The sequence below is a fragment of the Nannospalax galili genome, unplaced genomic scaffold (genome assembly GCF_000622305.1).
Source record: "Nannospalax galili isolate Female #2095 unplaced genomic scaffold, S.galili_v1.0 scaffold1009, whole genome shotgun sequence".
NCBI lineage: Eukaryota > Metazoa > Chordata > Mammalia > Rodentia > Spalacidae > Nannospalax > Nannospalax galili.
This window is the reverse complement of record NW_008360054.1, coordinates 1,317,824-1,339,648: the sequence shown is the minus strand read 5'-3', so window position 1 is coordinate 1,339,648 and position 21,825 is coordinate 1,317,824. Positions and strand designations below refer to the sequence as shown.

Sequence of the window (21,825 nt, the reverse complement as noted above, 5' to 3'; positions counted from 1 at the left end):
AAGTGTCCCTCAGTTGACGAGTGGATAATGAAAATGTGGTTTATTTATTCGATGGAATTTTACTCAGCAGTAAAGAAAGATGAAATCATGAAATTTGCAGGTAAATGGGTGGAACTAGAAACTGTTATACTAAGTAAAGTAACACAGACTCAGAAAAAAAATAAATAAATCAACGTATGTTCTCCCTGATATGTGGATCCTAGAACCAAATCCTTATAAGTGAATAGGTACCCAGACATAACTACAAGAACCAGGATAATGAAGAGGAACCAGGGAAGTAAAGGAAAAGAAGGAATCTGAAAGAGGAGAACAGTAGAAAACAGGTATTAACAAGGGAGATTTGAACTATAATGGGGTTAGTTTAAGGGGAGGAGGAGGGAAGGTTATACAAGGAACCTAGGGGATAAAGGGAAAGAAGGAGCTCAAGAGAGGTGGGACCATAGGAGAAGGGTATTATTAAGGGAGAAATGGAAAAAAAGGGGAGCACCTTAAATGGGGAAACCATGGTGGAAGGGTTAGACAATGTGAGAGACAAACAATGCCTATCTAGTTTTAGAAAACCAGAAGGAACCACATTAGGCCAACCACCTACTAACAAATTATACATACAACCAGATCAAAGAATTTAACATATGCCTAGGCAATGTTTATCTGAGAGCATTTGGTCTTTGCCGAAGCTCTGTCAATAAGGCATATGGTAATTAAAAGTACCAGACTGGTGGAAATAACCTTCTTGGATATTTAACAGCCATACTTTGAGGACTACACTAATTTGGTCAGGGGGACATAAAGGACAGCTTTTGCTCCTTGCCCTCCTAGGTCGACTAAGTTCCAGGGGACTATGAGTATCTCTCAAAATGTCCTGTAATTGTAGTGAGTCACCTGTCCTCTTGAGCAAGGAGGAAGCATAAAAATTTACTTCGTGTTAAACAGTAGAGGTGATAAACATTACCAGTGAAGTCTACCTGATGACTTTATATCCATACTCAGGTACTAAGTATCCGAGCGTAACTGACTGTGACTAGTAATCATCAGATACATAGAAATTAAAGACACATGTGCAAACATCTAAGTGTTAGTAGCATTAAAAATGTAGGAAACAGCATATTTTAAAATGAAATGGAGATCTTCTTTAAAGGGTGAAAACTCATTCAATTTCATATCTTACAGGGTTTATACGGAGTTCAATATTGTATAACGGTATTAATTCAACTGTGAACCTAAAAATTTACAGCCACTTTTAAAAGCGATGTATCCTTGCTCTGGAGTGTGTTACTGAATATGTTAAAGCTGTAATGAAATGCTTCTTCTAGTCATGTGGTTATTAAATTTTTTTAATTAAAAAAACAATAATTCTTCAAAGCATAAAAATTTGCTTCTTAATAATTAGTAGATGTGAAAAACATTACCATTGACATCTACCTGATGACTTTATATCCATGCTCAGATGCCAAGGATCTCAGAAAGTAACCAACTGTGACTAGTAATAATCAGATACATAGAGATTAGAAATGCATGTGCAAACACCTTAGTGTTAATTGCATTAAAAATGTTTTCTGTATGAAACTGCATATTTTAATAATGAAATAGAGATCCTCTTTAAAGGTTAAAACTCCATTTAATTTTATGTCTTATAGGGTTTATACTGAGTACAATATTGTATAACTGTATTAATTCAACTGTAAACTTAAAATTTTACAGCCAATTTTGAAAGACATGCATCTTACCTCTGGAAATTGTTATTGGATATGTCAATGCTGCTGTAATGAAGTGCTTCATCTAAGTATGCAGTTATTAGGTTCAACAGCAAACATAAAAATTTTATAGCCACTTTTGAATGAGATTTATCTTTGCTTGGAAACTGTTATTGAGTATGTTAAAGCGGTAATGAAATGCTTCTAAAATAAATTTAATTTTAAAAAAGTTCAAATACTTGGAGCTTATGGGGTACTATCTCATTAAAACCACAACAGGGGGTGTTGGGAAGATGGAACCAAGAAGATTTAGGGTAATGAGTGGAGTTGAATAGTATCAAAATACATTGTATGCATGTATGAAATTCTCAAATAATAATTGAGAATTCTTAAATTTCATTTTTGTCATTATTTTTTACTACTATTTCTTTTTTTTATTTGAGAATTTCACATATGCCTATGATTTTTTTAAATTTTATTGTTTTGATAATTTCACACATAACTTTTGATCACATTCAGATCCCCTCCTCTCTATCCCAGCTTCACTGGGCCCCCCTCCCACACTAATTTCATATCCTCTATTTTATTTGTCTTTTTCAAGGCCTATTGAGTCTAACATGTTTCCCAAGTGTTCTTTGGTGTGGGTCTATCCCTTCAAGTCTGGTCAACCTACCAGGAATCTCACCAGTAAGGAAAATTGTCTCTTCTTCTCCTGTCATCCATCAGATCTCAATAGATCCTCATCTAGGGCTGGGGCCTCCTTCCCTCCTCCGCCATCCATGTTGAACCCATCTGGTTTGGGTGTGCACAGGTCTTGTGCCTGTTGTCATAAACACTTGGAGTGCCTAGACAACAGTTTGCTTATACACATTATCACCTCTGGTGCTTACAATATTTCCACCTCCTCTTCCCCAGTGATCCCTGAGTCTGGGGAGGAAAGGTGCGAGACAGGTGTCCCATTTAGGACTGAGAACTCTGCTGTCTCTTTTTCTTTGCAGGCTGATGATTTGTGACTCTCTATGTTAATCACCATCCACTGGAAAAAGAATATTGCACCCCCATTCCCTCCTCTTCAAGCCTTACCTTATCCCTCTACCGCCCTTTTTCCTCTCAACTTCAGGTGCCCTTTTTAAAAATTCACTGAGTTCAGTTTAGTGTTGCCAGTATGTACATGAGTATAGGCGCATCTGCTGAAGCATGGGTAGACTCTCAGGGACAGCATCCATGAAGAAAACTTACTCTCCCTCCCACAGCAGTCATTGCTTGCTCCTCAGGTATGAGTAGGACTTCATGAGTTACTACTGGGATTTTAACTGGCTTGATCAGCATGCAGTCACAGCTGCTGTGAGTTCACGTGTACAGTAGCCCTATTGTTTCCTGCAAATAGTTTTGCTGCAGAATCCACTACCTCTGACTTAGGGTATTTTGTTATCACAACAACAGAAAAATGTGTAAGATACTTTTTATGGACACAGAGTAGGATGTTCTGTAGATAATGCAATGACATACAAAATCTGTATTTCACACTAGAAAGAATGGAAATCTCCATGTGGATATTGAGGGAGAGGTAACTAATCAAGCAATAGGTTAGATTATTAGGCTAAATGTGGAAGGCACAGCAGAGGCAATCTGTTCCCTCATGGGTATCAGGAAGGAAAAAAAAGAAAAGGAAAGGATTAGGGAGAAGATATATCCTTTAAAGGCATGCCTCCCAGTGACCTGCTTCCTCCAGTGAACTTCCTTCTCTGCTAATAATATGCTGTGCTATTACCTCATTCAGTAACAAACTTAGCACTCTTATGTGTCGATCACCATCCAGCTTCACCAGCTGGTCACCAATAACTCAACACATGAGCCTTCTGTGGAGAAGCACGTCATAGGTAAACCATAGCTTCAACAGTCTCAGACCTCCCTATGAAACAGCTTTTGATTGAGAGTGACTTTTGCATCTCCAGGACATTTTAAAATGTCTGGAGACTTTTCCATGGCACTTTTGAATGGGTGCTAATGGTTTCTATTATGTAAAAGCCAGGGGGTGCTGGTAAACATCCTACAAAGTACAAGATAGTCCCCTACTCTAGGCTTCAAAAAAAGTCAATAGTGCTGAGCTTAAGAAATTGCTGTACAAAGCATTTTGTTTTATTTATTGTTGGAGAGTTTCTTTGAATCTTGGCACAAATGTAATATTTTGTGAGGCCTCATTTTGGAATTTTGTTTTGTTTTGTTTTTGTTTTTTGAGACAGGGTCTCCCTATAGCCCCAGCTGTCCTGGAATTCACTACGTAGACCAGACTGGCCTCCAACTCACAGAGATCCACCTGCCTCTGCCTCCCAAGTGCTGGGATTAAAGGTGTGTGCCACCACGCCCAGCTGGAATTCTTACACACCAACGTAAGCCAACTCATTTCCTATTCACTTCCTGGGATGAAATATTTCTTTCTCCTTCTATCCCTCCTCCTATGCCCCACCCTCCAGTTCTTCTTCCTGTTCTGCCTTCTGTTCCTCCTGCTCATCATCTTACTCTTTCTCCTGTTCTTCCTTCTCTTCCTCCTCCTTCTACTCCTTTCTGCCCTTTTTGTCCTCCTTTTCCTCCTGTTCATTCTCTTCCTTCTTGCGCTCTTCCTCTTCTTCTTCCTCCTCTTCCTTTTCCTTTTCTCCTCCTCCTCACCCTCCTCCTTTCTCCTCCTCCTTTTTCTTCCATTCTTTTTTATAAGGTCTCAACTAGAGCAGCAAATGCTAGGGGGAAGTCAGAGTGACCAAGGGTTCTGTGGTTGAGCGCTCCCCCATGGCCTGAGTACCTTCACTCCACTTCCTTCCCTTCATCAGGACAACTTAAAGTAGTAACTCTCAGATTGCATGGAACAGCTTAAACAACTGCAACTTCCTGAAACATTACCACTCTTAGCAAATACACACTGAATAGCTGACCAGTGATGCTACCAGCAAAACTGTCACAGCAAGGGTACCACCAAGAATAAAAACATTAACAGTAGCTCATGTTTATCCAAAGGGTTCTGTGTAATGAGCATTTTGTATTATCTCATAGGACTCTTACCTACAATTCTATGAGTTGTTATACTCATTTTTAGATATAAGCATTTTACATTCAAGGAGTAAGCCATTTTCCCAAGATCATCTGGCTATAAAGAATGCCAGAATGAAGATTTCACCCAAAGAGATTCATCAAAAGTCCAGGATCCGAGCAAGCTCCAAACATCAGGACCCACCGAGTTCAATTTCTGCCTTACTGCATGCCTAAAAGCAACATAGTGATGATGATTTATCTTCACCAGCTACTTCAATGGATTTGGAATTATCATGGAAACACATATTGGCATGTGCCTATGAAGTTATTTCCTCAAAGGTTTTAACTGAGGTGGGGCCTGGGGAGATGGCTCAGTGATTAAGAGCACTAGCTGCTCTTGCATAGAAGCCAGGTTCAGTTCCCGCACCCACATGGTGGCTAACAACCATCTGTAACTCCAGTTTCAAGGAAATCTGACACCCTCTTCTGACCTCTACAGGCATAGACACTTACCATTGATGTAGAGGCTGTCTCTATCCAGTTCATAGGGACCCAGCCTGGTGACACCATAGGTCAGCTGGCTCACTTCCTGATACAGTTGATTTCTGTCCAGACTAGGATTCACGGGATCAGGACGGTAGGTACAGACAGTGTCCACTCCAGTGGCTACTCCATCCTTCTCAATCCTAGAGTGATATGAACATGTGAAGAGGGACATCCAGAGACATGAGAGAACTGTGCTGAGTTGCTTCTGTTTTTATTACATGTCTTTTTAAAATAGGTTTTGTCTATTTGCTCAGGTGTGTTCCTTTCTAGGTCCTCTTTCTCCAAGTCTCCTACTCTGTAAAGTTGCTGATTTCTAGAAAAAAATGCATCAATATCTTTCTCTTGTTCTCCATTTTTTTCCTGGGTTATTCATTTCACGTTTATCATGTCAACTGACAACTTGTTTTATTATGAAGTTCAGTGTTACTCTCGATGAGAATTCTTGGGAAATCTATCGATGTTCACATCCCAGTTCTTCATCTTTTCCGGCTTTCCTTCCTTTCTCCTTTTCCTTCTCTGTTTCCTCTTCTCTCCTTTCCTCTCCTTTATTTTCTCTCTTCTCTGCTTGCCTTCCCTCCTGACCTCTCTCATTCCCCTTCCCTCTTTCTCTTTGCTTTACTCTTTATTCATTCATTAACTCACTCATTTACTCTGATATACTATCTATTCTTGAATTCCATAGAACTTTTTGGTGGAAAGAGTAGAATAGAAGGAGGAAATCAGGAAAAGGAGGAGGAGGAGGAACAGGAACAGGAACACTTTCTCCGTTCTCATATCCCTTATTACTTACAATGGACTACTCATTCAAAAGTATCTTTGCCTATGGTTCCTCTGGCTTGTACACACACTGTGAAAGTGTGGCTTGTGCATCATCTACTCCAGGCACCTTCCACCTATGTCCCCAACATCAAGCTGAGACTTCATTCTCTAGGTTCCTGTGGCCTCTGTGCAGAGTTTAATGGTCTCCCTTGCTTAGTTCATGAATGAGTTCAGGTTCATGCAGCTGTTTCCTGTCTGCATAGTGGAACCTTTGCAAGATATACTCATGATTTGTGGTAAAGACATTTCACAATATGGTGGTGTTTGAGAAAAGACATCTTGACCCTTGGAATCATTTAAAACCAAGAATGAGCCCGATCTGTTCTCAGAACTTGTTCCTTCTGAGTGTTCTTGGAACTATTCCCTTGAACAAAGGACTAGTTCTGTATTTATTGAAATGGTACATTCAGCATGGTATGGGAAAGGAAATGAGGAACTTTGTTTTATCAGGGAAGGATTTTCCATTTCTGACTCCTACTGACCTACAACAGCATAGAAAACCACAAACAGATGTTACCAATCTAACCCCACCTGTTGCTTGCAACATAAACTGGGGTATAATTTTTTGCTTCCAAAAATATTCGATATTCACTGCTTTTCAGCACTGATATTTTCACAACACAAAAACACATACACACACACACACACACACACACACGGAAGGATGCATGTGCACGTGCTATTCTGGTTCAGAGGTGAGGAAGGAAGAGTAAGGAGATATTAAACTATAAGTTTAGCTTACAAGATGAGCCCAAGGACGAATAAGATTGGTTACATTATAAATAAACCAGTTGAAATAGTATTAAATGATCTCAAAACATAAAATTAATCTCCTCACAAGCTAAAGTAAGATTCCTATTTGTAACAGCAGGCAGTCCCAGAAGTCATTCCTATAATGGTTGCTAAGTCACAGGCATTGCACAAAGTGCAAGATTCCTTGCTTGTTAGATGAGTCAACACTATCTTTTCTCATTAGTGAGCCTGAATGTACTCATGCAAAAGACTTTTGAGTCTGAATTCCTGGAGGGCTTCAGTCTTTTACAGCCTTGCTTTCTATGTATCATGACCCTGTTCCCAATCCCAGTCAGCCTGCCTATGACAGAATAGTCTTTCTTGATGTAAAGGAAAGAACTCTTACCTGAGCAAGGTCAGTCTGCAGCCAGAGTAGCCAGAGCTAATGCTGGTATTCCCAAACAAGGGCTTGAGCTGGGAAGAAGGCAGAAGGATGAGTGGGGGGTATTCACGGGCCTGGGTGGGACAAAGGAACAGTACAGTATGCACTGGTGGGCTCTTACCAGGAGATTCAGGGCCTTCTCTGTGAGGTTGAAGGCTAAGGAACCAGGGTGCCCCATATCTGGGTCATAAAGTAGGTTGGTGATTATCAAGTTGAAAGTGAATGGCACCAGGTCTGGATGAACACTTGTAGCTAGAGGACAAAGAGAGTGAGACTGAGTGTGGCCATGAGTCTGTGTGTGTGTGTGTGTGTGTGTGTGTGTGTGTAAGACACACAGAGCGGGAGAGGATGGGAAAGGAAGAGAAGGAGAAAGAGAGGACAGGGAGCAAGGGAAGAAGGGATGAGTGAAGGGAAGAGGCACACAGAGAAGGAAGGAAAGAGGACAGGTCTGGGGAGACAGAGAGGGATAGACATGAAAAGAGACAAAGAGAGACAGAGAAAGAAGTTGAGTGAGATGAGGAGAAGAGGGAATGTGGGAAAAGGGAGAGATAGATGGAGAAAGCAAGGAAGAAGGAAGAAAAAGAGAGATGAGGAGAAAGAGAGAGATAGAGGGGGAGAGAAGGGAATGGCAGAGGGAGAGGGAGGAATGGGGAGATGGAGCAGGATAATCAAGGGGGAGAGGGAAAGAATGTATGAGCTAGACAGAGAGGGAGGAAGGAATGGAGGGGAGATAGAGAGGGATAAGAGAAAGACAGAGACACAGAGAGAAAATTGCTTTTAGTTCTGAGCTAGATGTGAAGGCAAGACTAATATTCTCTTGTGGCCAGTGTCCATAAAAATTCTTGACAATCCTATAAAAGGGATGAATCTTGAAAACATGTTGTGAAAATAGAAGACATATATGGGGAGAGAAGGGAATCTGAGTGGAGGGGAAGGAGGGAATGAGAGGGGGGTAAAAGATAAAACTATGCATTTTCTCTCATATGAAGATCTAGATTTAAATTACATATATGCTATGAATTAAGAAAGGGGACTGTTATGGGGTGGAAGAGGTTAGAGGGACATAGGAGGATAGTAAGGGAGAGAATATAAAGTACAATCATACATATGTATTAAAATGTCAAAAAGAAGCCCACTACTTTATGTGACAATTAAAAGGATAATAAAAGAGGAAAGGGAAGCATTATGCTAAATTAAATAAGATGTAGACAAAAGGACAAATATAATATGGTTTTAATTCTGTAAACTATGTGGAATATAAAATGCATAGAGACAAAAGTAGATTATAGATCACTGTGATGGTTAGCTTTAATAGCCAACTTAACACACTCTGGAATCACATGGGAAGGAAATTTCAATGAGGGATTGTCTAGATTAGGGTGGCCTGTGAGTATGTCTGTGGGGAATTATCTTGTTTCCCTTAATGAATGTGGGAAAACCCAATCAGTGTGGGAGGCACCATCCCCTTGGTTCAGGTTCTGGACTGTGTAAGAGTGGAGATGAGTTAAGTAGTAGGCTTCCCTTAATTCATTTTCTTTGCTCTTTGATTATGTGATGTGATTTTTTCAAGTTCACCCTACTTTGATTTCTTCACAATCATGGACTATAATCTTAAACTGTGAGCTAAAATGAACTATTTCACCCTGTGGTGGTTTGAATAATAATATCACCCATAGACTCCAAGTATTTGAATACTACTTGGCCTCAGTTGGTGATGTTGTTTGCAGAGGTTTAGGAAGCATGGCCATGCTGGAGGAAGCACGTCACTGGGGGTGGGCTTTGAGACTATATTGCCTCATCCCATTTTCAGTCTGTCTCTCTCTGCTTCTTATGCCTCCTTGAAGATATGAGCTCTCAGCTTTCTCCTCTCACTGCCTTCAACCATGCTTTGCTGCTATCATGGACTCTTATCCCTCTGGAAGCATAAGCCAAGTAACCTCTTTTAGTTATGGTGTTTTATCACAGCAACAGGAAAGTAACTAATATGCTTCTCTAAGCTGTTTTTATCAGGGTGTTTTATCACAGCACCTGAAAAGGAAACTAAGACATTCATTAAGGATTCAGAGGAAGGGAGAATGGGGAATTATTGCTTAATGAGTACCGAATTTCAGTTCTTGGTGATTAAAAACTATTTGTAGGGCTAGGGATGTGGATCAGTGCTATAGCACTTGCAAAGTATGTGGTTCAGTCTCCAGAGATCCAGGAAAATAAAGGAAATTAAAAAATATTTGGAAACTGATAGTGGTGATGGTTGCATAACATTGTATATATTATTAACCCTGCTGAGTTGTACATTCAAAATGCTTAAATTGGAAACTTTACATTATGTATATTTTATGAGTGACAAAAGGTATACTTACTTATTCTTGAAGTCACATTCTCAGGGACCAATGTAGACATTTCAGGAGTGATCAGATGGACTAAAGGACTTCCAGCCAGAGTAGTTGTGATCTCAGCCACAGTGGTTCTTGATCCTCTGGTAGCTAAATGGGTGGTTTCACTTGTAGTTTCCAGAGTAGTAGCTGGACTTATTCTTTCTTCATGACTGACTGTAGGTGGTGTTGGGTTCTCTGCTGTTATCAAGGCCATACTGGTGCTTGAGACAGTCCCGAAAAAATCTTGGAGTCTAACTGAAGTGGCAGATGGTGATGTTTCTATTCTCTGGGAGGTTTCAGTGATAGGTTCGGTGTTGGTGGTGGGAGCACTGAGGAACTCAGGGACACTGGGAGACAGAGTCATTGTGGCTTCTGTTGAAGGGCTGGTGGCCCATAAATCTATAGTGCCTGCCAAACCAGGAGACATAGCTACAGTTGGAATACTTCTGCTGGTCTCAGTCCCAGGATGGGTAAAGCGAGAGGCTGTTTCATCAAGATCACCAGATGAAACAACTGTACTCAGGTCATTACTGCTGGTCTCAGAAACGGAAGAGGTGTAGAGAAAAGTTGTCATCTCTGGTCCACTGGAAGAGACAGTCCAAGTTGGAAGAGCTGTACTAAGTTCCACTCCAGGTCTGATGGATACTGAGGCCATGGTCTCCAACGGAACAGGAAATTTTGGGCTTATCTCTGCCTTGGGGAGATTGGTTGATAAGGCTGTGCTTTCCAGTTCAGTAGGAGAAAGAACTGTAGTTGGAATCATACTGATTGGTGACCCAGAACTAGTGCCCTGTGAGGCCACCATACCTGCTTCCTCAGGATAAACAGCCATTGTTGGCACAGCTGAAGTGGTTTCTCTTCCAGGACTACTGGCTGATGAAGATGTGATAGCCAAACTGCTATCAGGAAAACTGGAAGTTGATGGGGTAGAGGCAAGATGACTGACTGAGGTGACTGTTGTCTTTGGTTCAGGCAGTGATGTAGTCAATGTTGGGAAAATTGCATTGATATCTGCTGTAGAACCAGCAACCGGTGAAGTAGTAGTTATATATGGTACATTAGATGAGATAGATGTGGGAATGGCTGAACTGGTTCCTGCCTCAGAAGCAGTGATCACAGAGAGTATGACGTCTGATTCACTATGAGAAAAATTGGGGGGTGTTCTAGACACAGGTGTGCTGGACTCTGAAGGAAGAGTGACCCATGATTCAGTTGTTTCTGGCTCACCAGGCAAAGTAGACAGAGTTGGAAGACCTAAATTGGATTCTTTTCCAGGGTGGGTGGCCCATGAGGAAGTGGTCTCTGACTGACTTGGGGAAATAGCCAGAGTTGGAATAGTTGCAGGTGTCTCTGTCTCAAAGCTAGTGGCCAGTGATGTCATCATTTCAGTTACACCTAGAGAGATAGCCAGAGTAGAAATGGATGAACTAGGCTGTTCCTCAGCATGAGTAACCAATGAAATTGTGGTCTGTGGTTCAGAAAAGGGAAGACCTGGTGAGGTGGCCATGTCTGAAACATGAGGTAAAACAGTTGGAATCAGAACAGTTGGACTGGTTTCTCTTCCAGGATGGGTGACCCATGAGGCAGTGGTCTCTGGTTGATGTGAGAAAACAGCCAGAGTTGGAGTAGTAGTTTTATGTATCTCTGTCCCAGAGCTAGTGGTCAAGGATGTAATTTCTGATACACCCAAAGAGACAGGTAAGGTAGAAATTGATGAACTAAATTGTCCTCCAGCATGGGTGACCAGCGAAACTGTGGTCTGTGGTTCGGAAGGAAGGAGAACTGGTGAGGTCACCATGTCTGAAACAGCAGGTGAGATAGTTGTAGTTAGAATAACTGAACCGGCTTCTTTTCCAGGATGGGTGACCCATGAGGCTGTGGTCTCTGACAAACTTGTGGACAGAGCCACAGCAGGAATAGTTGTATGTGTCTCTGTCTCAGAGCCAGTGGCCAGGGATGTCAATTCTGATATACCTGAAGAGACAGATAAAGTAGAAATGGCCAATGTGGGCTGTCCCTTAGCATGAGGGACCAGTGAAATTGTGGTCTGTGGTTCAGAAGGAAGAAGCATTGATGAAGTCACCATGTGTACATCAGCAGGTGAGGTGGTTATGGTTGGAACAACTGAACTGGCTTCTTTTCCAGAATGGCTGAGCCATGAGGAAGTGGTGTTTGACTGACCTGGGGAAACAGCTAAAGCTAGACTAGTTGTAATTGTCTCTGTCCCAAAGCTAGTGGTCAGAAATGTCATAGTTTCTATTACAACTGGAGAGACAGCCAGAGTGGAAATGGCTGAACTGGGCTGTTCCTCAGCATGACTGACCAATGAAATTGTGGTCCATGGTTCAAAAGGAGGAGTTGGTAGTGCCAATATGTCCAAATCACCAGGGGAGATTGTTGTTGTTGGAACAGCTGAACTGTCTTCTCTTTCAGGATGGGTGATCCATGAAGCTGTTTGACCTGGGGAAACTGTCAGAGTTGGAATAATTGTATGTGTTTCTGTCCCTGAACTAGTGGCCAGTGATGTCATCATTTCTGTTATACCTGTAGATAGAGCTAGAGTAGTAATGGCTGAAATAGATTGTCCTTCATCATGGGTGGCCAACAAAATTGTGGTCTGTGTTTCAGAAGGAAGAAGAGCTGGTGAGGTCACCATGTCTGGAACACCAGGGGAGGTGGTTGTAGTTGGAATGGCTGAATTGGTTTCTCTTCCAGGATGGGTGATGAATGAGGAAGTGGTCTCTGATTGACTTGGGGAAACAGCGAGAGCTGGAGTCTCTGTCCCAGAACTAGTGGCTAGTGATGTCATAATTACCACTGTATCTGGAGAGACAGCCATAGTAGAAATGGAGGCACTAGTCTCTGCCTGTGTGTTGGTGACTAGTGAAATTGTCTGTGGTTCAGAAGGAAAAGGATTCATAGTTGGTTTAGGTGTCCTTTTGTCTGTCTCAGAACTAGGCACTTGTGAAGTTCCTGGAACACCAGATGAGAAATTTGTAGTTACAACAGTTGAACTGGCTTCTGGTTTAAGAATAGTGGTTGTTGGGGGTGTGATGTCAGATTCAGTGTAGGAAAAACTTGGGCTTGTCCTGGGAACAGCTGGGTTGGTCTCTGCAGAATGGGTAACTAATGAGGCTGTTGTTTCTGATTCAACTGACATAGCAGGAACATTTGTAACAGGTGAACTAACTTCTGACAGTGCAGAGTGGGTGACCCATGAGGTGGTTGTTTCTGGTTCTTGTGAATAACTGGTCAGTGTTGGGAAAGTTGTACTTGTGTCTATTCCAGAACTAGGAACCAACGAGGTCACCATCCCTAATATACCAGAGGAAACAACCATAGCTGGAATAGAATAACTTGTTTGTGCCCCAGTGTCGGCAACAAATGAGGTTACAAATTCTGGTTTAGCAGAAGAAAGAGTCAAAGTTGGACTATTGCTGCTGGTTATTGTCCTAGAAGTAGTGACCAGTGAGGTCAGTACTTCTGATACATTAGGTAAAACCACAGACGTTGAGGAAGCTGAGCTGACTTCTGTCCCAGGACTGGTGACTATTGAGGGTGCAGTATCTAATTCAGTAAGGGAAAAATCTGGAGTTGTCCTCAGAATTGTTTGGTTAGCATCTGAAGGATGAATGTCCCATGATTCAGTTACCCCAGTAAGTGAAGTCTTCAGAGCTATAACAGTTAAACTGGCTTCTCTTCCAGGATGGGTGACCCATGAGGCTGTGCTTTCAGGTTGACCTGGGGAAACAGCCAGGACTGGAGTAGTTGTAGGTGTCTCTGTCCTAGAATTAGTGGCCAGTGATACCATCATTTCTGCTATAGCTGGAGAGACAGCTAGTGTAGAAATCAATGAGCTGAACTGTTCTCCTGCATGGGCGGCCAGTGAAATTGTGGTCCATGGTTCAGAAGGAAGAACTGGTGAGGTCACCATGACTGGAACACCAGTAGGAGCAGCTGAACTGTTTTCTCTTCCAGGATGAGTGACCGGTGAAGATGTTGTTTCTGATTGACCTAGGAAAGCATCCACAGTTGTCATAATTGTATGTGTTTCTGTCAGAGAACTAGTGGCCAATGATGTCATCATTTCTGTTATATCTGAAGAGACAGTCATAGTAGAAGTGGATAAACTTGTCTCTGCCCTTGTGGGGGTGACCAATGAAATTGTGGTCTGTGGTTCAGAAGGAAAAAGAGTCACAATTGGTTTCGATATTTTTGAATCTGTCTCAGAATAAGGAACCTGTGGAGTTACTATACCTGGAACAACAGGTGAGATAGTTGTAGATAAAACAGCTGAACTGGCATCTGGACCCATAGTGGTAGTTGAAGGAGGTGTGTCTGATTCAGTGAGGGTAAAACTTGAACTTGATCTGGGAACAGTTGGACTGCTCTCTGCATGGTAGTTAACTATAGAGATTGTTTCATCTGGCTCACTGGGAGACTCAGTTAGAGTTGGAAGAGTAGAGCTAGTTTCATCTCCAGGGTGACTGGTCAGTGAGGCTGTGGTCTCTGGCTGACCAACAGAATCAGTCTGAGTTGGAAACAAACTTGTCTCTGCTTCAGAAGTAGTGACTATTGATGTCACTACCTCCGGTATATCAGGGGAGACAGTCAGAGTTAGAATAGTTGAATTTGTCTGTGACCCAAGATGACTGATCAATGAAACTGTGGTGGCTGACTCATCAGCAGACATAGACAGAGTTGGAATATTTTCAGTAGTTACAGTTCTAGAACTAGTGATCAACGAGGTCAGAGCTCCTGATACCTCAGATGGAGCAGTAAAAGCTGAGCCAGTTGAACTGGTTTCTGTGTCAGGACTGGTGATCACTGAGGGAGTATGTGAGCCACTGTGAGAAAAATCTGGGGCTGTCTTGGGAACAGCTGGGCTGATCTCTGCATGACGAGTGACTAATAAGGTGGTTCTACCTGGTTCACTAGGAAAGACAGTTGAAGATGGAACAGCAGAACTAGATTCTGCCTCAAGATGGGTGGCCCATGAAAATACAGTCTTTGGTTGAGTTGGAGAAAAAGTCCAAGTTGGAAACAGATTGGTTTCTGCTCCAGAACTAGTGACTAGTGAGGCTGCCATTCCTGGTAAAGCAGGGGAGACAGTTGGAGCCAGAATGTCTGAACTGGATTGGGCTCCAGCATGGGTACCAAGTGAGGCTGCTGTCTCTGGTTCAGAGGAAGAAACAGTCAAAGTTGGCATACTTGTACTGGCCATTGCCCTATAACTAGTGACCAGTGAGCTCATCATATCTGGTACACCAAGTGCAATCATTGCAGTTGAAACACCAGATATGGGTTTATCCCTGGAACTTGTGGTTGTTGAGGGTATGGCATCCAATCTGCTCTGAGAAAATCTTACAGTTGTCATAGGAACAGTTGGACTGATCTCTGTAGAATGGATGATCCCTGATGTTGTGTCTGGCTCATTGGAAGAAACAGCCATACTGGAAATAGCCAAGCTGGCTTCTGTCTCAGTATGGGTGACCCATGAGGTTGTGTTATTCAGCTCATCTGAAGAAACAGTTAGTGTTGGAGTAGTTGTATTGAGTTCTGTCCCAGAAGTAGTAACCAGCCGGGTTGCCAGTCCAACTCTACTAGGTGAAGTTGTAGTGGTTGGGATGTCTAGCATGGATTTTGTCCCAGGGGTAGTGTCCAATGAGAATGTGGTAACATCTGATTTACTGTGGAAAATATCAAGAGTTGCTCCAGAAACAGGTGTTCTGGTCTGTGCAAAATGGGTGACCACTGAGATGGTTGGACCTGATTCACTAGGGACAACAGTCTGAGTGTGGATAGCTGAGTTGGTCTCTGTCCCAGAACTAATATCCAGTGATGCTGTCATCCCTGAAAAATCAGCAGAAACAATAGGAGTTGCAATAGAATGACTTTCCTGTGTCCCAGGATGGGTGACCCAAGAAGCTGTAGTCACTGGTTTACCCAAGGAATCAGGAAGAGTTGGTATGAATACACCTGAATCTTCTCCAGGGCTGGTAGTCAATGAAGTTACCAAATCTGGTACAGCAGGGGAAATAGTTAAAGTTGAAACAGTTAAATTGACTTCTGTCCTGGGATTGATGGCTGTTGACACTGTGGAATCTGATTCATTATGGGAAACATTTAAGGCAGTTTTGGCAATAGATGGAGGAGCTTCTTCAGGATGGGTGACCCATGAAGCTGTTGTGTCTGGCTCAGGAGAGGACATAGTCATAGTGCTTACATCTGGACTGGTCTCTGTCCTCGGACTGGGGACCTGTGGGTCTGTGATTTCTGATTCATCTAGGGAATGACTACTGGTTGGAACAGTCATACTTGTGTCTTCACCATGGCTGGTAGTCAGTGAGGTCACCAAATGTGATACAGCACGGAAAAAAGTCGAAGTTGGGATAGCTGAACTGACTTCTGCTGTGGCACTGGTAGCTGTGGACATGGTATCTGGTTCACCATGGGAGACATTCAGGGTTGTCTTGACAACAGTTGGGGTACTCTCTGAAAGACTGGTAACCCAGGAGTTTGTTGTATCAGTCTCAGCAGAGGAGATAGTCAGAGTTTGAACATCTGGTCTGGTCTTTGTCCCAGGACCGGGTACCCCTGAGACTGTGCCCTCTGGATCGCTACTGTAAGAAGATGGTATTGTCCTGGGGACAGGTATGCTACTATCTTCTCTAAATCTGGTGGCCAATGAAGCTGTCTCTGGAATACTGGAGGACACAGCTGAAGTTGTGACAATCATCTTTGTTGTGTTTATATTGGCTATGTTCTCTGGTAGGGGTCCCAAACTGATATTAGAAACTTTGGTGGTCAATGTAGCCTTGGAGGTGGTCTTCAGAGATGTATCAGTGGTCTCTGCTCTTACTGTTCCTCCTGTGGACAGCCCTGTGAATTGGGAGATGCACATAAAAGTTGGACAAAATAATTAGTCTTAGTGGACTGCAATGTTTTTTATTTCCAAAGGAGAAAAGGGAAAGAAATGTCTATGTTTAATGCTGCTGTCCTGAATGTAGCTGGCATGCTTGGAGCTCTGAAAAGGTACTGAAAATGTCTCTACATTACCCACCTTTCTCATTATTTTTTTTCTTTTCTTGTTTTTGTGTGTTTGCTATTGTGAAACAGGGACTCATGTTTCCATCCTAACATGCTCATCCCTTATCAAATTTCTCCAGCTCTGATCATCTTCATACCGAAGCTTAAGTCTGCCTTTGCCGAGAATTCGTTCGTTCTCTTCTGTATATTTCTTTGCATCCCGCAACAGTTTGGTTAGTAACAGCTATTAATATCTGACTGCATAACATGTCATAGGTGCTCAGCAAACATTTGTTGAGATGAAAGAATGAGGACATGAAAGAATGGTACACAAGAGTTTCATCTCCTGTGAATTTAGAAAAATGACATAGATAGTGTGCTAAAAGTTTAGGCTCAAGACAGCCTGAGAGTGCCTGATCTGGCCTCCTCCTGGTGTACAACCTGAGAACTCAGCAGACCTCATGAGAGTACCTGGGTCCTGCCTCCACTTGGTGATGATCTTCTGAAAACTTACCCAAATAGCACCTTACCCAACCCCCTAAATGGGATTACTTGAGGCCCCTTCCACAGCCATAGGGGCAAACCTCTCAGGCTGAAACTTTAGCAAACAGCCTGAGAACACCTGATCTGGCCTCCACCTGATGTAAAGGCTGAGAACTCAGCAGACTGTCTGAGCGTGCCAAAACTGGGCCTCCCCTTAGGGAACTTCCCAAATTGTGCTCTGAGTACCCACTAGTAGGGTCCAAAACTTAGAAGGAAACCTGAGTGTACCTGACTGGAGCCTGACTTGGGGCCTCTGAGTAGCTGATCTGAAGCCATCAGTTCACTCCACTGAGAGAACATGAAATCTAGACCAACCAACTCTATGTAACCAATAAGAAAACAATAAAGCACAATAATACAAACAGAAGCAAATATCAACTCAATGATAGACGGCTTCCCAGAATCACAAACAACAAAAGAAATCCACCTGCCAAAATCTCAACGAAAAAAATAATAAAATGGAAAACCAAAACAGCACGTTCCCACCAATGTAGAAGAGTTCTACAAGGAGAAGACCCTAGAGATAACCAAGAACACAGAATTTAAAAGAACAATCATAAACATGATCAAGTAATTCAATGAATTAAAAGAACATACAAATAAACAAATCAAAGAACTAAAAGAAAATAGGCATAAAGTTCTGAAGGAATTCAAAAAAGAGAAAAATGTTGAAGAAAACTCAGACTGAAATAAAGGAAATGAAAAACTCAAAAAGCCAACTTGAAACAACAGCAGAAAGCCTCACTGCTAGAATGAATGAAATGGAAAACAGAGTATCAACACTGGAGGATAAAGTTGAAGAATTGGGCTGCTCAAGCAAAGATTAAGAAAAATTAAAAAAAAAAAATACAAGAATGGAGTATGCAGGAGATGTAGAACACCATGAGAAGAAAAGACCAAATCTATGTATCATAGGCATAGAGGGAGGAGAACTTCAGATTAATGGTATTAACCAGATCTTAAACAAGATTGTAGAAGAGAATTTCACAAAATTAAGGGAAAACATCCCCATACAAATACAAGAAGTACATCAAATAGACAGGACCAGAAAAAAAAAAAAAAAAAAACTCCACACAGCATATCAGAGTAAAAATGTTAAATGTACAGAACGAAGAGAGAATGCCAAAAGCTGCAAAAGAAAAACAACAAGTCATATATAAAGGAAAGCATATCAGAATTACAGCTGACTTATCAATGCGAACTATGAAAGCCAGAAAAGCCTGGACTAAGGTATTTCCAGTTCTAAATTACTAGAGATGCCAGACCAGAATACTTTATAAAGCAAAAATGTCTATTATAGTTGAAGGGGAAAGAAAAACCTTCCAAGACACAAATCTTGAAAGAATACATGTCTACAAAATCAGCCTTTCAAAGAATACTTGAAACATTACAAAGAATGGGGAAAAGAAAGAATATACCCAAGGAGTAACAGAAATAAATGAAAGTGTAATTGTGGAAACACAAAATTAGACAAAAAAAAATTCAAACAGTAATCAAAATGATGGAAACCAATACACATCTTTCAATAATAACTTTAAATAACGATGGATTGAACTCCCTAGTTAAAAGACACAGGCTAGTTGAATGGATTAAGAAACAAAATCCATCTTCTTGGTATCTGCAAGGAAACCATCTCACCTTTGAGAACAGGCACTACATTAAGGTGAAAGGATGGAAAAGAATATTTCAAGCAAATGGTACTAAGAAATAAGCAGGGTTGCAATTCTAATATCTGATAAAATAGACTTCAAACTAAAATAAATCAGAAGAGATAAAGAGGGTCACTTCATTCTGATGAAAGGGACAATTAACCAAGAAGATATTATAATCATGAACATATATGCACCAAACTATGGTGCTCCCAAATTCCTGAAAACAACACTACAGGACTTAAAAACAGAGATTAATCCCAACTCAGTAATAGCACGGAAGTTCAATACCGCACTGTCTCCATTAGACAGGTCAGTTGGACAAAGAATAAACAGAGAGATGTCTGAATTAAATGACACCATACAATAAGTAGACCTTACAGACATCTTCTGACTATTCCACCCAAGCACTTTCTATTCAGCACCCCAGGAACTTTCTCAAAAGTTGACCACATACTGGGGCACAAAATAAACCTCAACAAATACAAAAAAAAAAAAAAAAAATTGGAAAAAGTCCATGCATTCTATCAGACCACAGTGCAATAAAGCTTAAAAGCAACACTGGAAAGAAGCCCTAGTCATTACATGAAATCATGGAGATTAAACAACACACTCCTAAATGGTGAATGGATCAAAGGAGAAATAAAGAAAGAAAAGAATTCCTGGAATTCATCAAAAGGCCAACACAACACAACAAAATCTCTGGGACACTTTAAAAGCAGTCCTAAGAGGGAAGTTTGTAGCTCTAAGTGCCTATATTTAAACATCAGAAAGAACACAAATAATGACTTAAAGTTGAAACCCAAGACTGTTGAAAGGCAAGAACAAATGAAACCCAAACCCAGCAGAAGAGAAGAAATAACAAAAATCAGAGCAGAAATTAATGAAATAGAAACAAAGAAAACAATACCAAGAATCAGTTTATCTAAGAGCTGATTCCTTGAAAAGCTAAATAAGACACACAGACAGATACTTAGCCCTGTTAACCAAAAGAAAAAAAGAGCAAATCCAAATCAACAAAATCAGAGATGAAGGGGAACTATCACAATAAACACCCAAAAGATCCAAAACATTATAAGGGAATGCTTTAAAAACCTATACTCCATTAAATTTGAAAACCTAAAAGAAATGGACGGATATCTAAAATCATGGGAACCCCCAAAGTTAAAGCAAGAAGAGATCAACAGTTTTAACTGATATATAACAGATAAGGAAATTGAAACAGTAACACAAAAATTCCCAACTAAAAGTAGTCTAGGCCCAAATGGATTTATAGCAGAATTTTACCACACGTTCAAAGAAGACCTCCAACCAATACTACTTAAATTATTCAAAATGATAGAAACAGAGGGACAACTCCCAAATTCCTTCTACAAAGCCAGCATCACTCTAATAACAAAACCAGGTACAGAATCAGAAAAGAAAACTATAGACCAATATCTGTAATAAACATAGATGCAAAAATTCTCAAGAAAATACTTGTAAACTTCATATAGATGTACATCAAAAAGATCATTCACCATGACCAAGTAGGCTTTATTACAGAGATGCAGGGATGTTTCAATATACTCAAGTCAATAAATTCCATCAGTCATATAAAGGAACTCAAAGACAAAAAACACATCGTCATCTCAATAGATGCAGAAAAGGCTTTTGAGAAAATTCAACATGCATTCATGATAAAAGTTCTAAAGGGAATTGGACTAGATGGACCACACCTCAACATAATTAAATCTATATAGAACAAACATAAAAACAACCTCGTTCTAAATGAAAAACAAAAAACTGGAGGCATTTCCATTAAAATCAGGAATGAGGGAAAGCTGTCCATTATCTTCACTCCTTTTCAATATACTGCTTGAAATTCTTGCTAGAGCAATAAGAGAAAGAGGGAAATTAAAGGAGCAGTAATTGGAAAAGAAGAGGTCAAATTATCCCTTTTTTCAGAAGATATATTATCCTTAAGAGATCCCAAAATTTCCATGAAAAAACTATAACTGATCAGCACTTTCATCAAAGTAGCAGCTGACAAAATTAATCTACAACAATCAGTAGCCTTTCTTTTTAAATATTTTATTTATAATTTTTATTTTATACATATGATTGTATTACCTACATTTATGTAAATGCATCCATATATTGCAATGCCCACAGAGGTCAGAAGAAGGCATAAGATACCCTGGAACTGGAGTTACACATGGTTGTTAGCCACCATGTGGGCGCTGGGACTAGAACCTGGATCATCTAAAAGAGCTGTGCTCCACAACAGAAGAACATTGAACTTAATAAACATGGGGAGGGTATATGATATTGGAAAAGATGCTGTTTCTTTGTAAATGAATCAAATGCTGTTGAAATCAATGTTAACACTCTCAAAAAACTTTGTAATCCATTTTCAAGATTTCACCCACCAAACAATTAGGTTGGCTTAGCAATCCCTTGTTTTGCATGGCTCCTATCCCTTGTTTCCCCATGGTAATACTGTGTATTATTGCTTGCTCACTGTTTTTAAGATTTCTTTGCTGACAGTTACTGCCATTTGCTAAAATCACTACAAAACAGGCCATGGTCAATTATCAGACTTTGGATTCTCCTGAGATGAGATGAGTTAGCCCTTAGGGCTGGTGATGGCACTTCTCCATTTTTAATCAAAGAGGAGGAGATGTTGGGGACTCCTGCTGTGTAAAGTAGTAGTCTCTTCATGTCCAGATAGCCCATGGGCTCAGCCTCATATGTAGAGACTCCTTTTTCAGCAGGGAGCCTTCCCGGCATCTTCCTGAATCATCTTTTGAAGCAGCCATCACAGAAACATGGCCTCCGGCTCTGGAAACTGCCAGCCTTTCCTGTGTGATTTTCAGACAGTCTGGCAGCCTGGCAGGAGCCCACCTCTACATGTAAATAGGGTATCCCACAAAGTACCTATCAGCTAAGGTTTTTACTACCACCCCCACAGTATAAAGTATCCTGGTTTT

At 41.0% G+C, this 21,825-nt stretch overlaps 1 protein-coding gene across 1 annotated transcript in view; it reads right to left on the bottom strand.

Annotated features, from left to right (window-relative positions):
• LOC103726548 (mucin-16) overlaps positions 1-21,825 on the bottom strand; it is a 215,162-nt gene that overhangs the window by 158,951 nt on the left and 34,386 nt on the right. The window contains exons 3-9 of the mRNA XM_029559169.1: positions 12,823-16,514; positions 12,669-12,741; positions 11,412-11,498; positions 9,618-11,291; positions 7,379-7,509; positions 7,222-7,289; positions 5,232-5,404 (exon numbers count right to left, since the gene is read on the bottom strand). Of these exons, the coding sequence (XP_029415029.1) occupies positions 5,232-5,404; positions 7,222-7,289; positions 7,379-7,509; positions 9,618-11,291; positions 11,412-11,498; positions 12,669-12,741; positions 12,823-16,514 (5,898 nt within the window). The remainder of the gene's footprint in view (positions 1-5,231; positions 5,405-7,221; positions 7,290-7,378; positions 7,510-9,617; positions 11,292-11,411; positions 11,499-12,668; positions 12,742-12,822; positions 16,515-21,825) is intronic.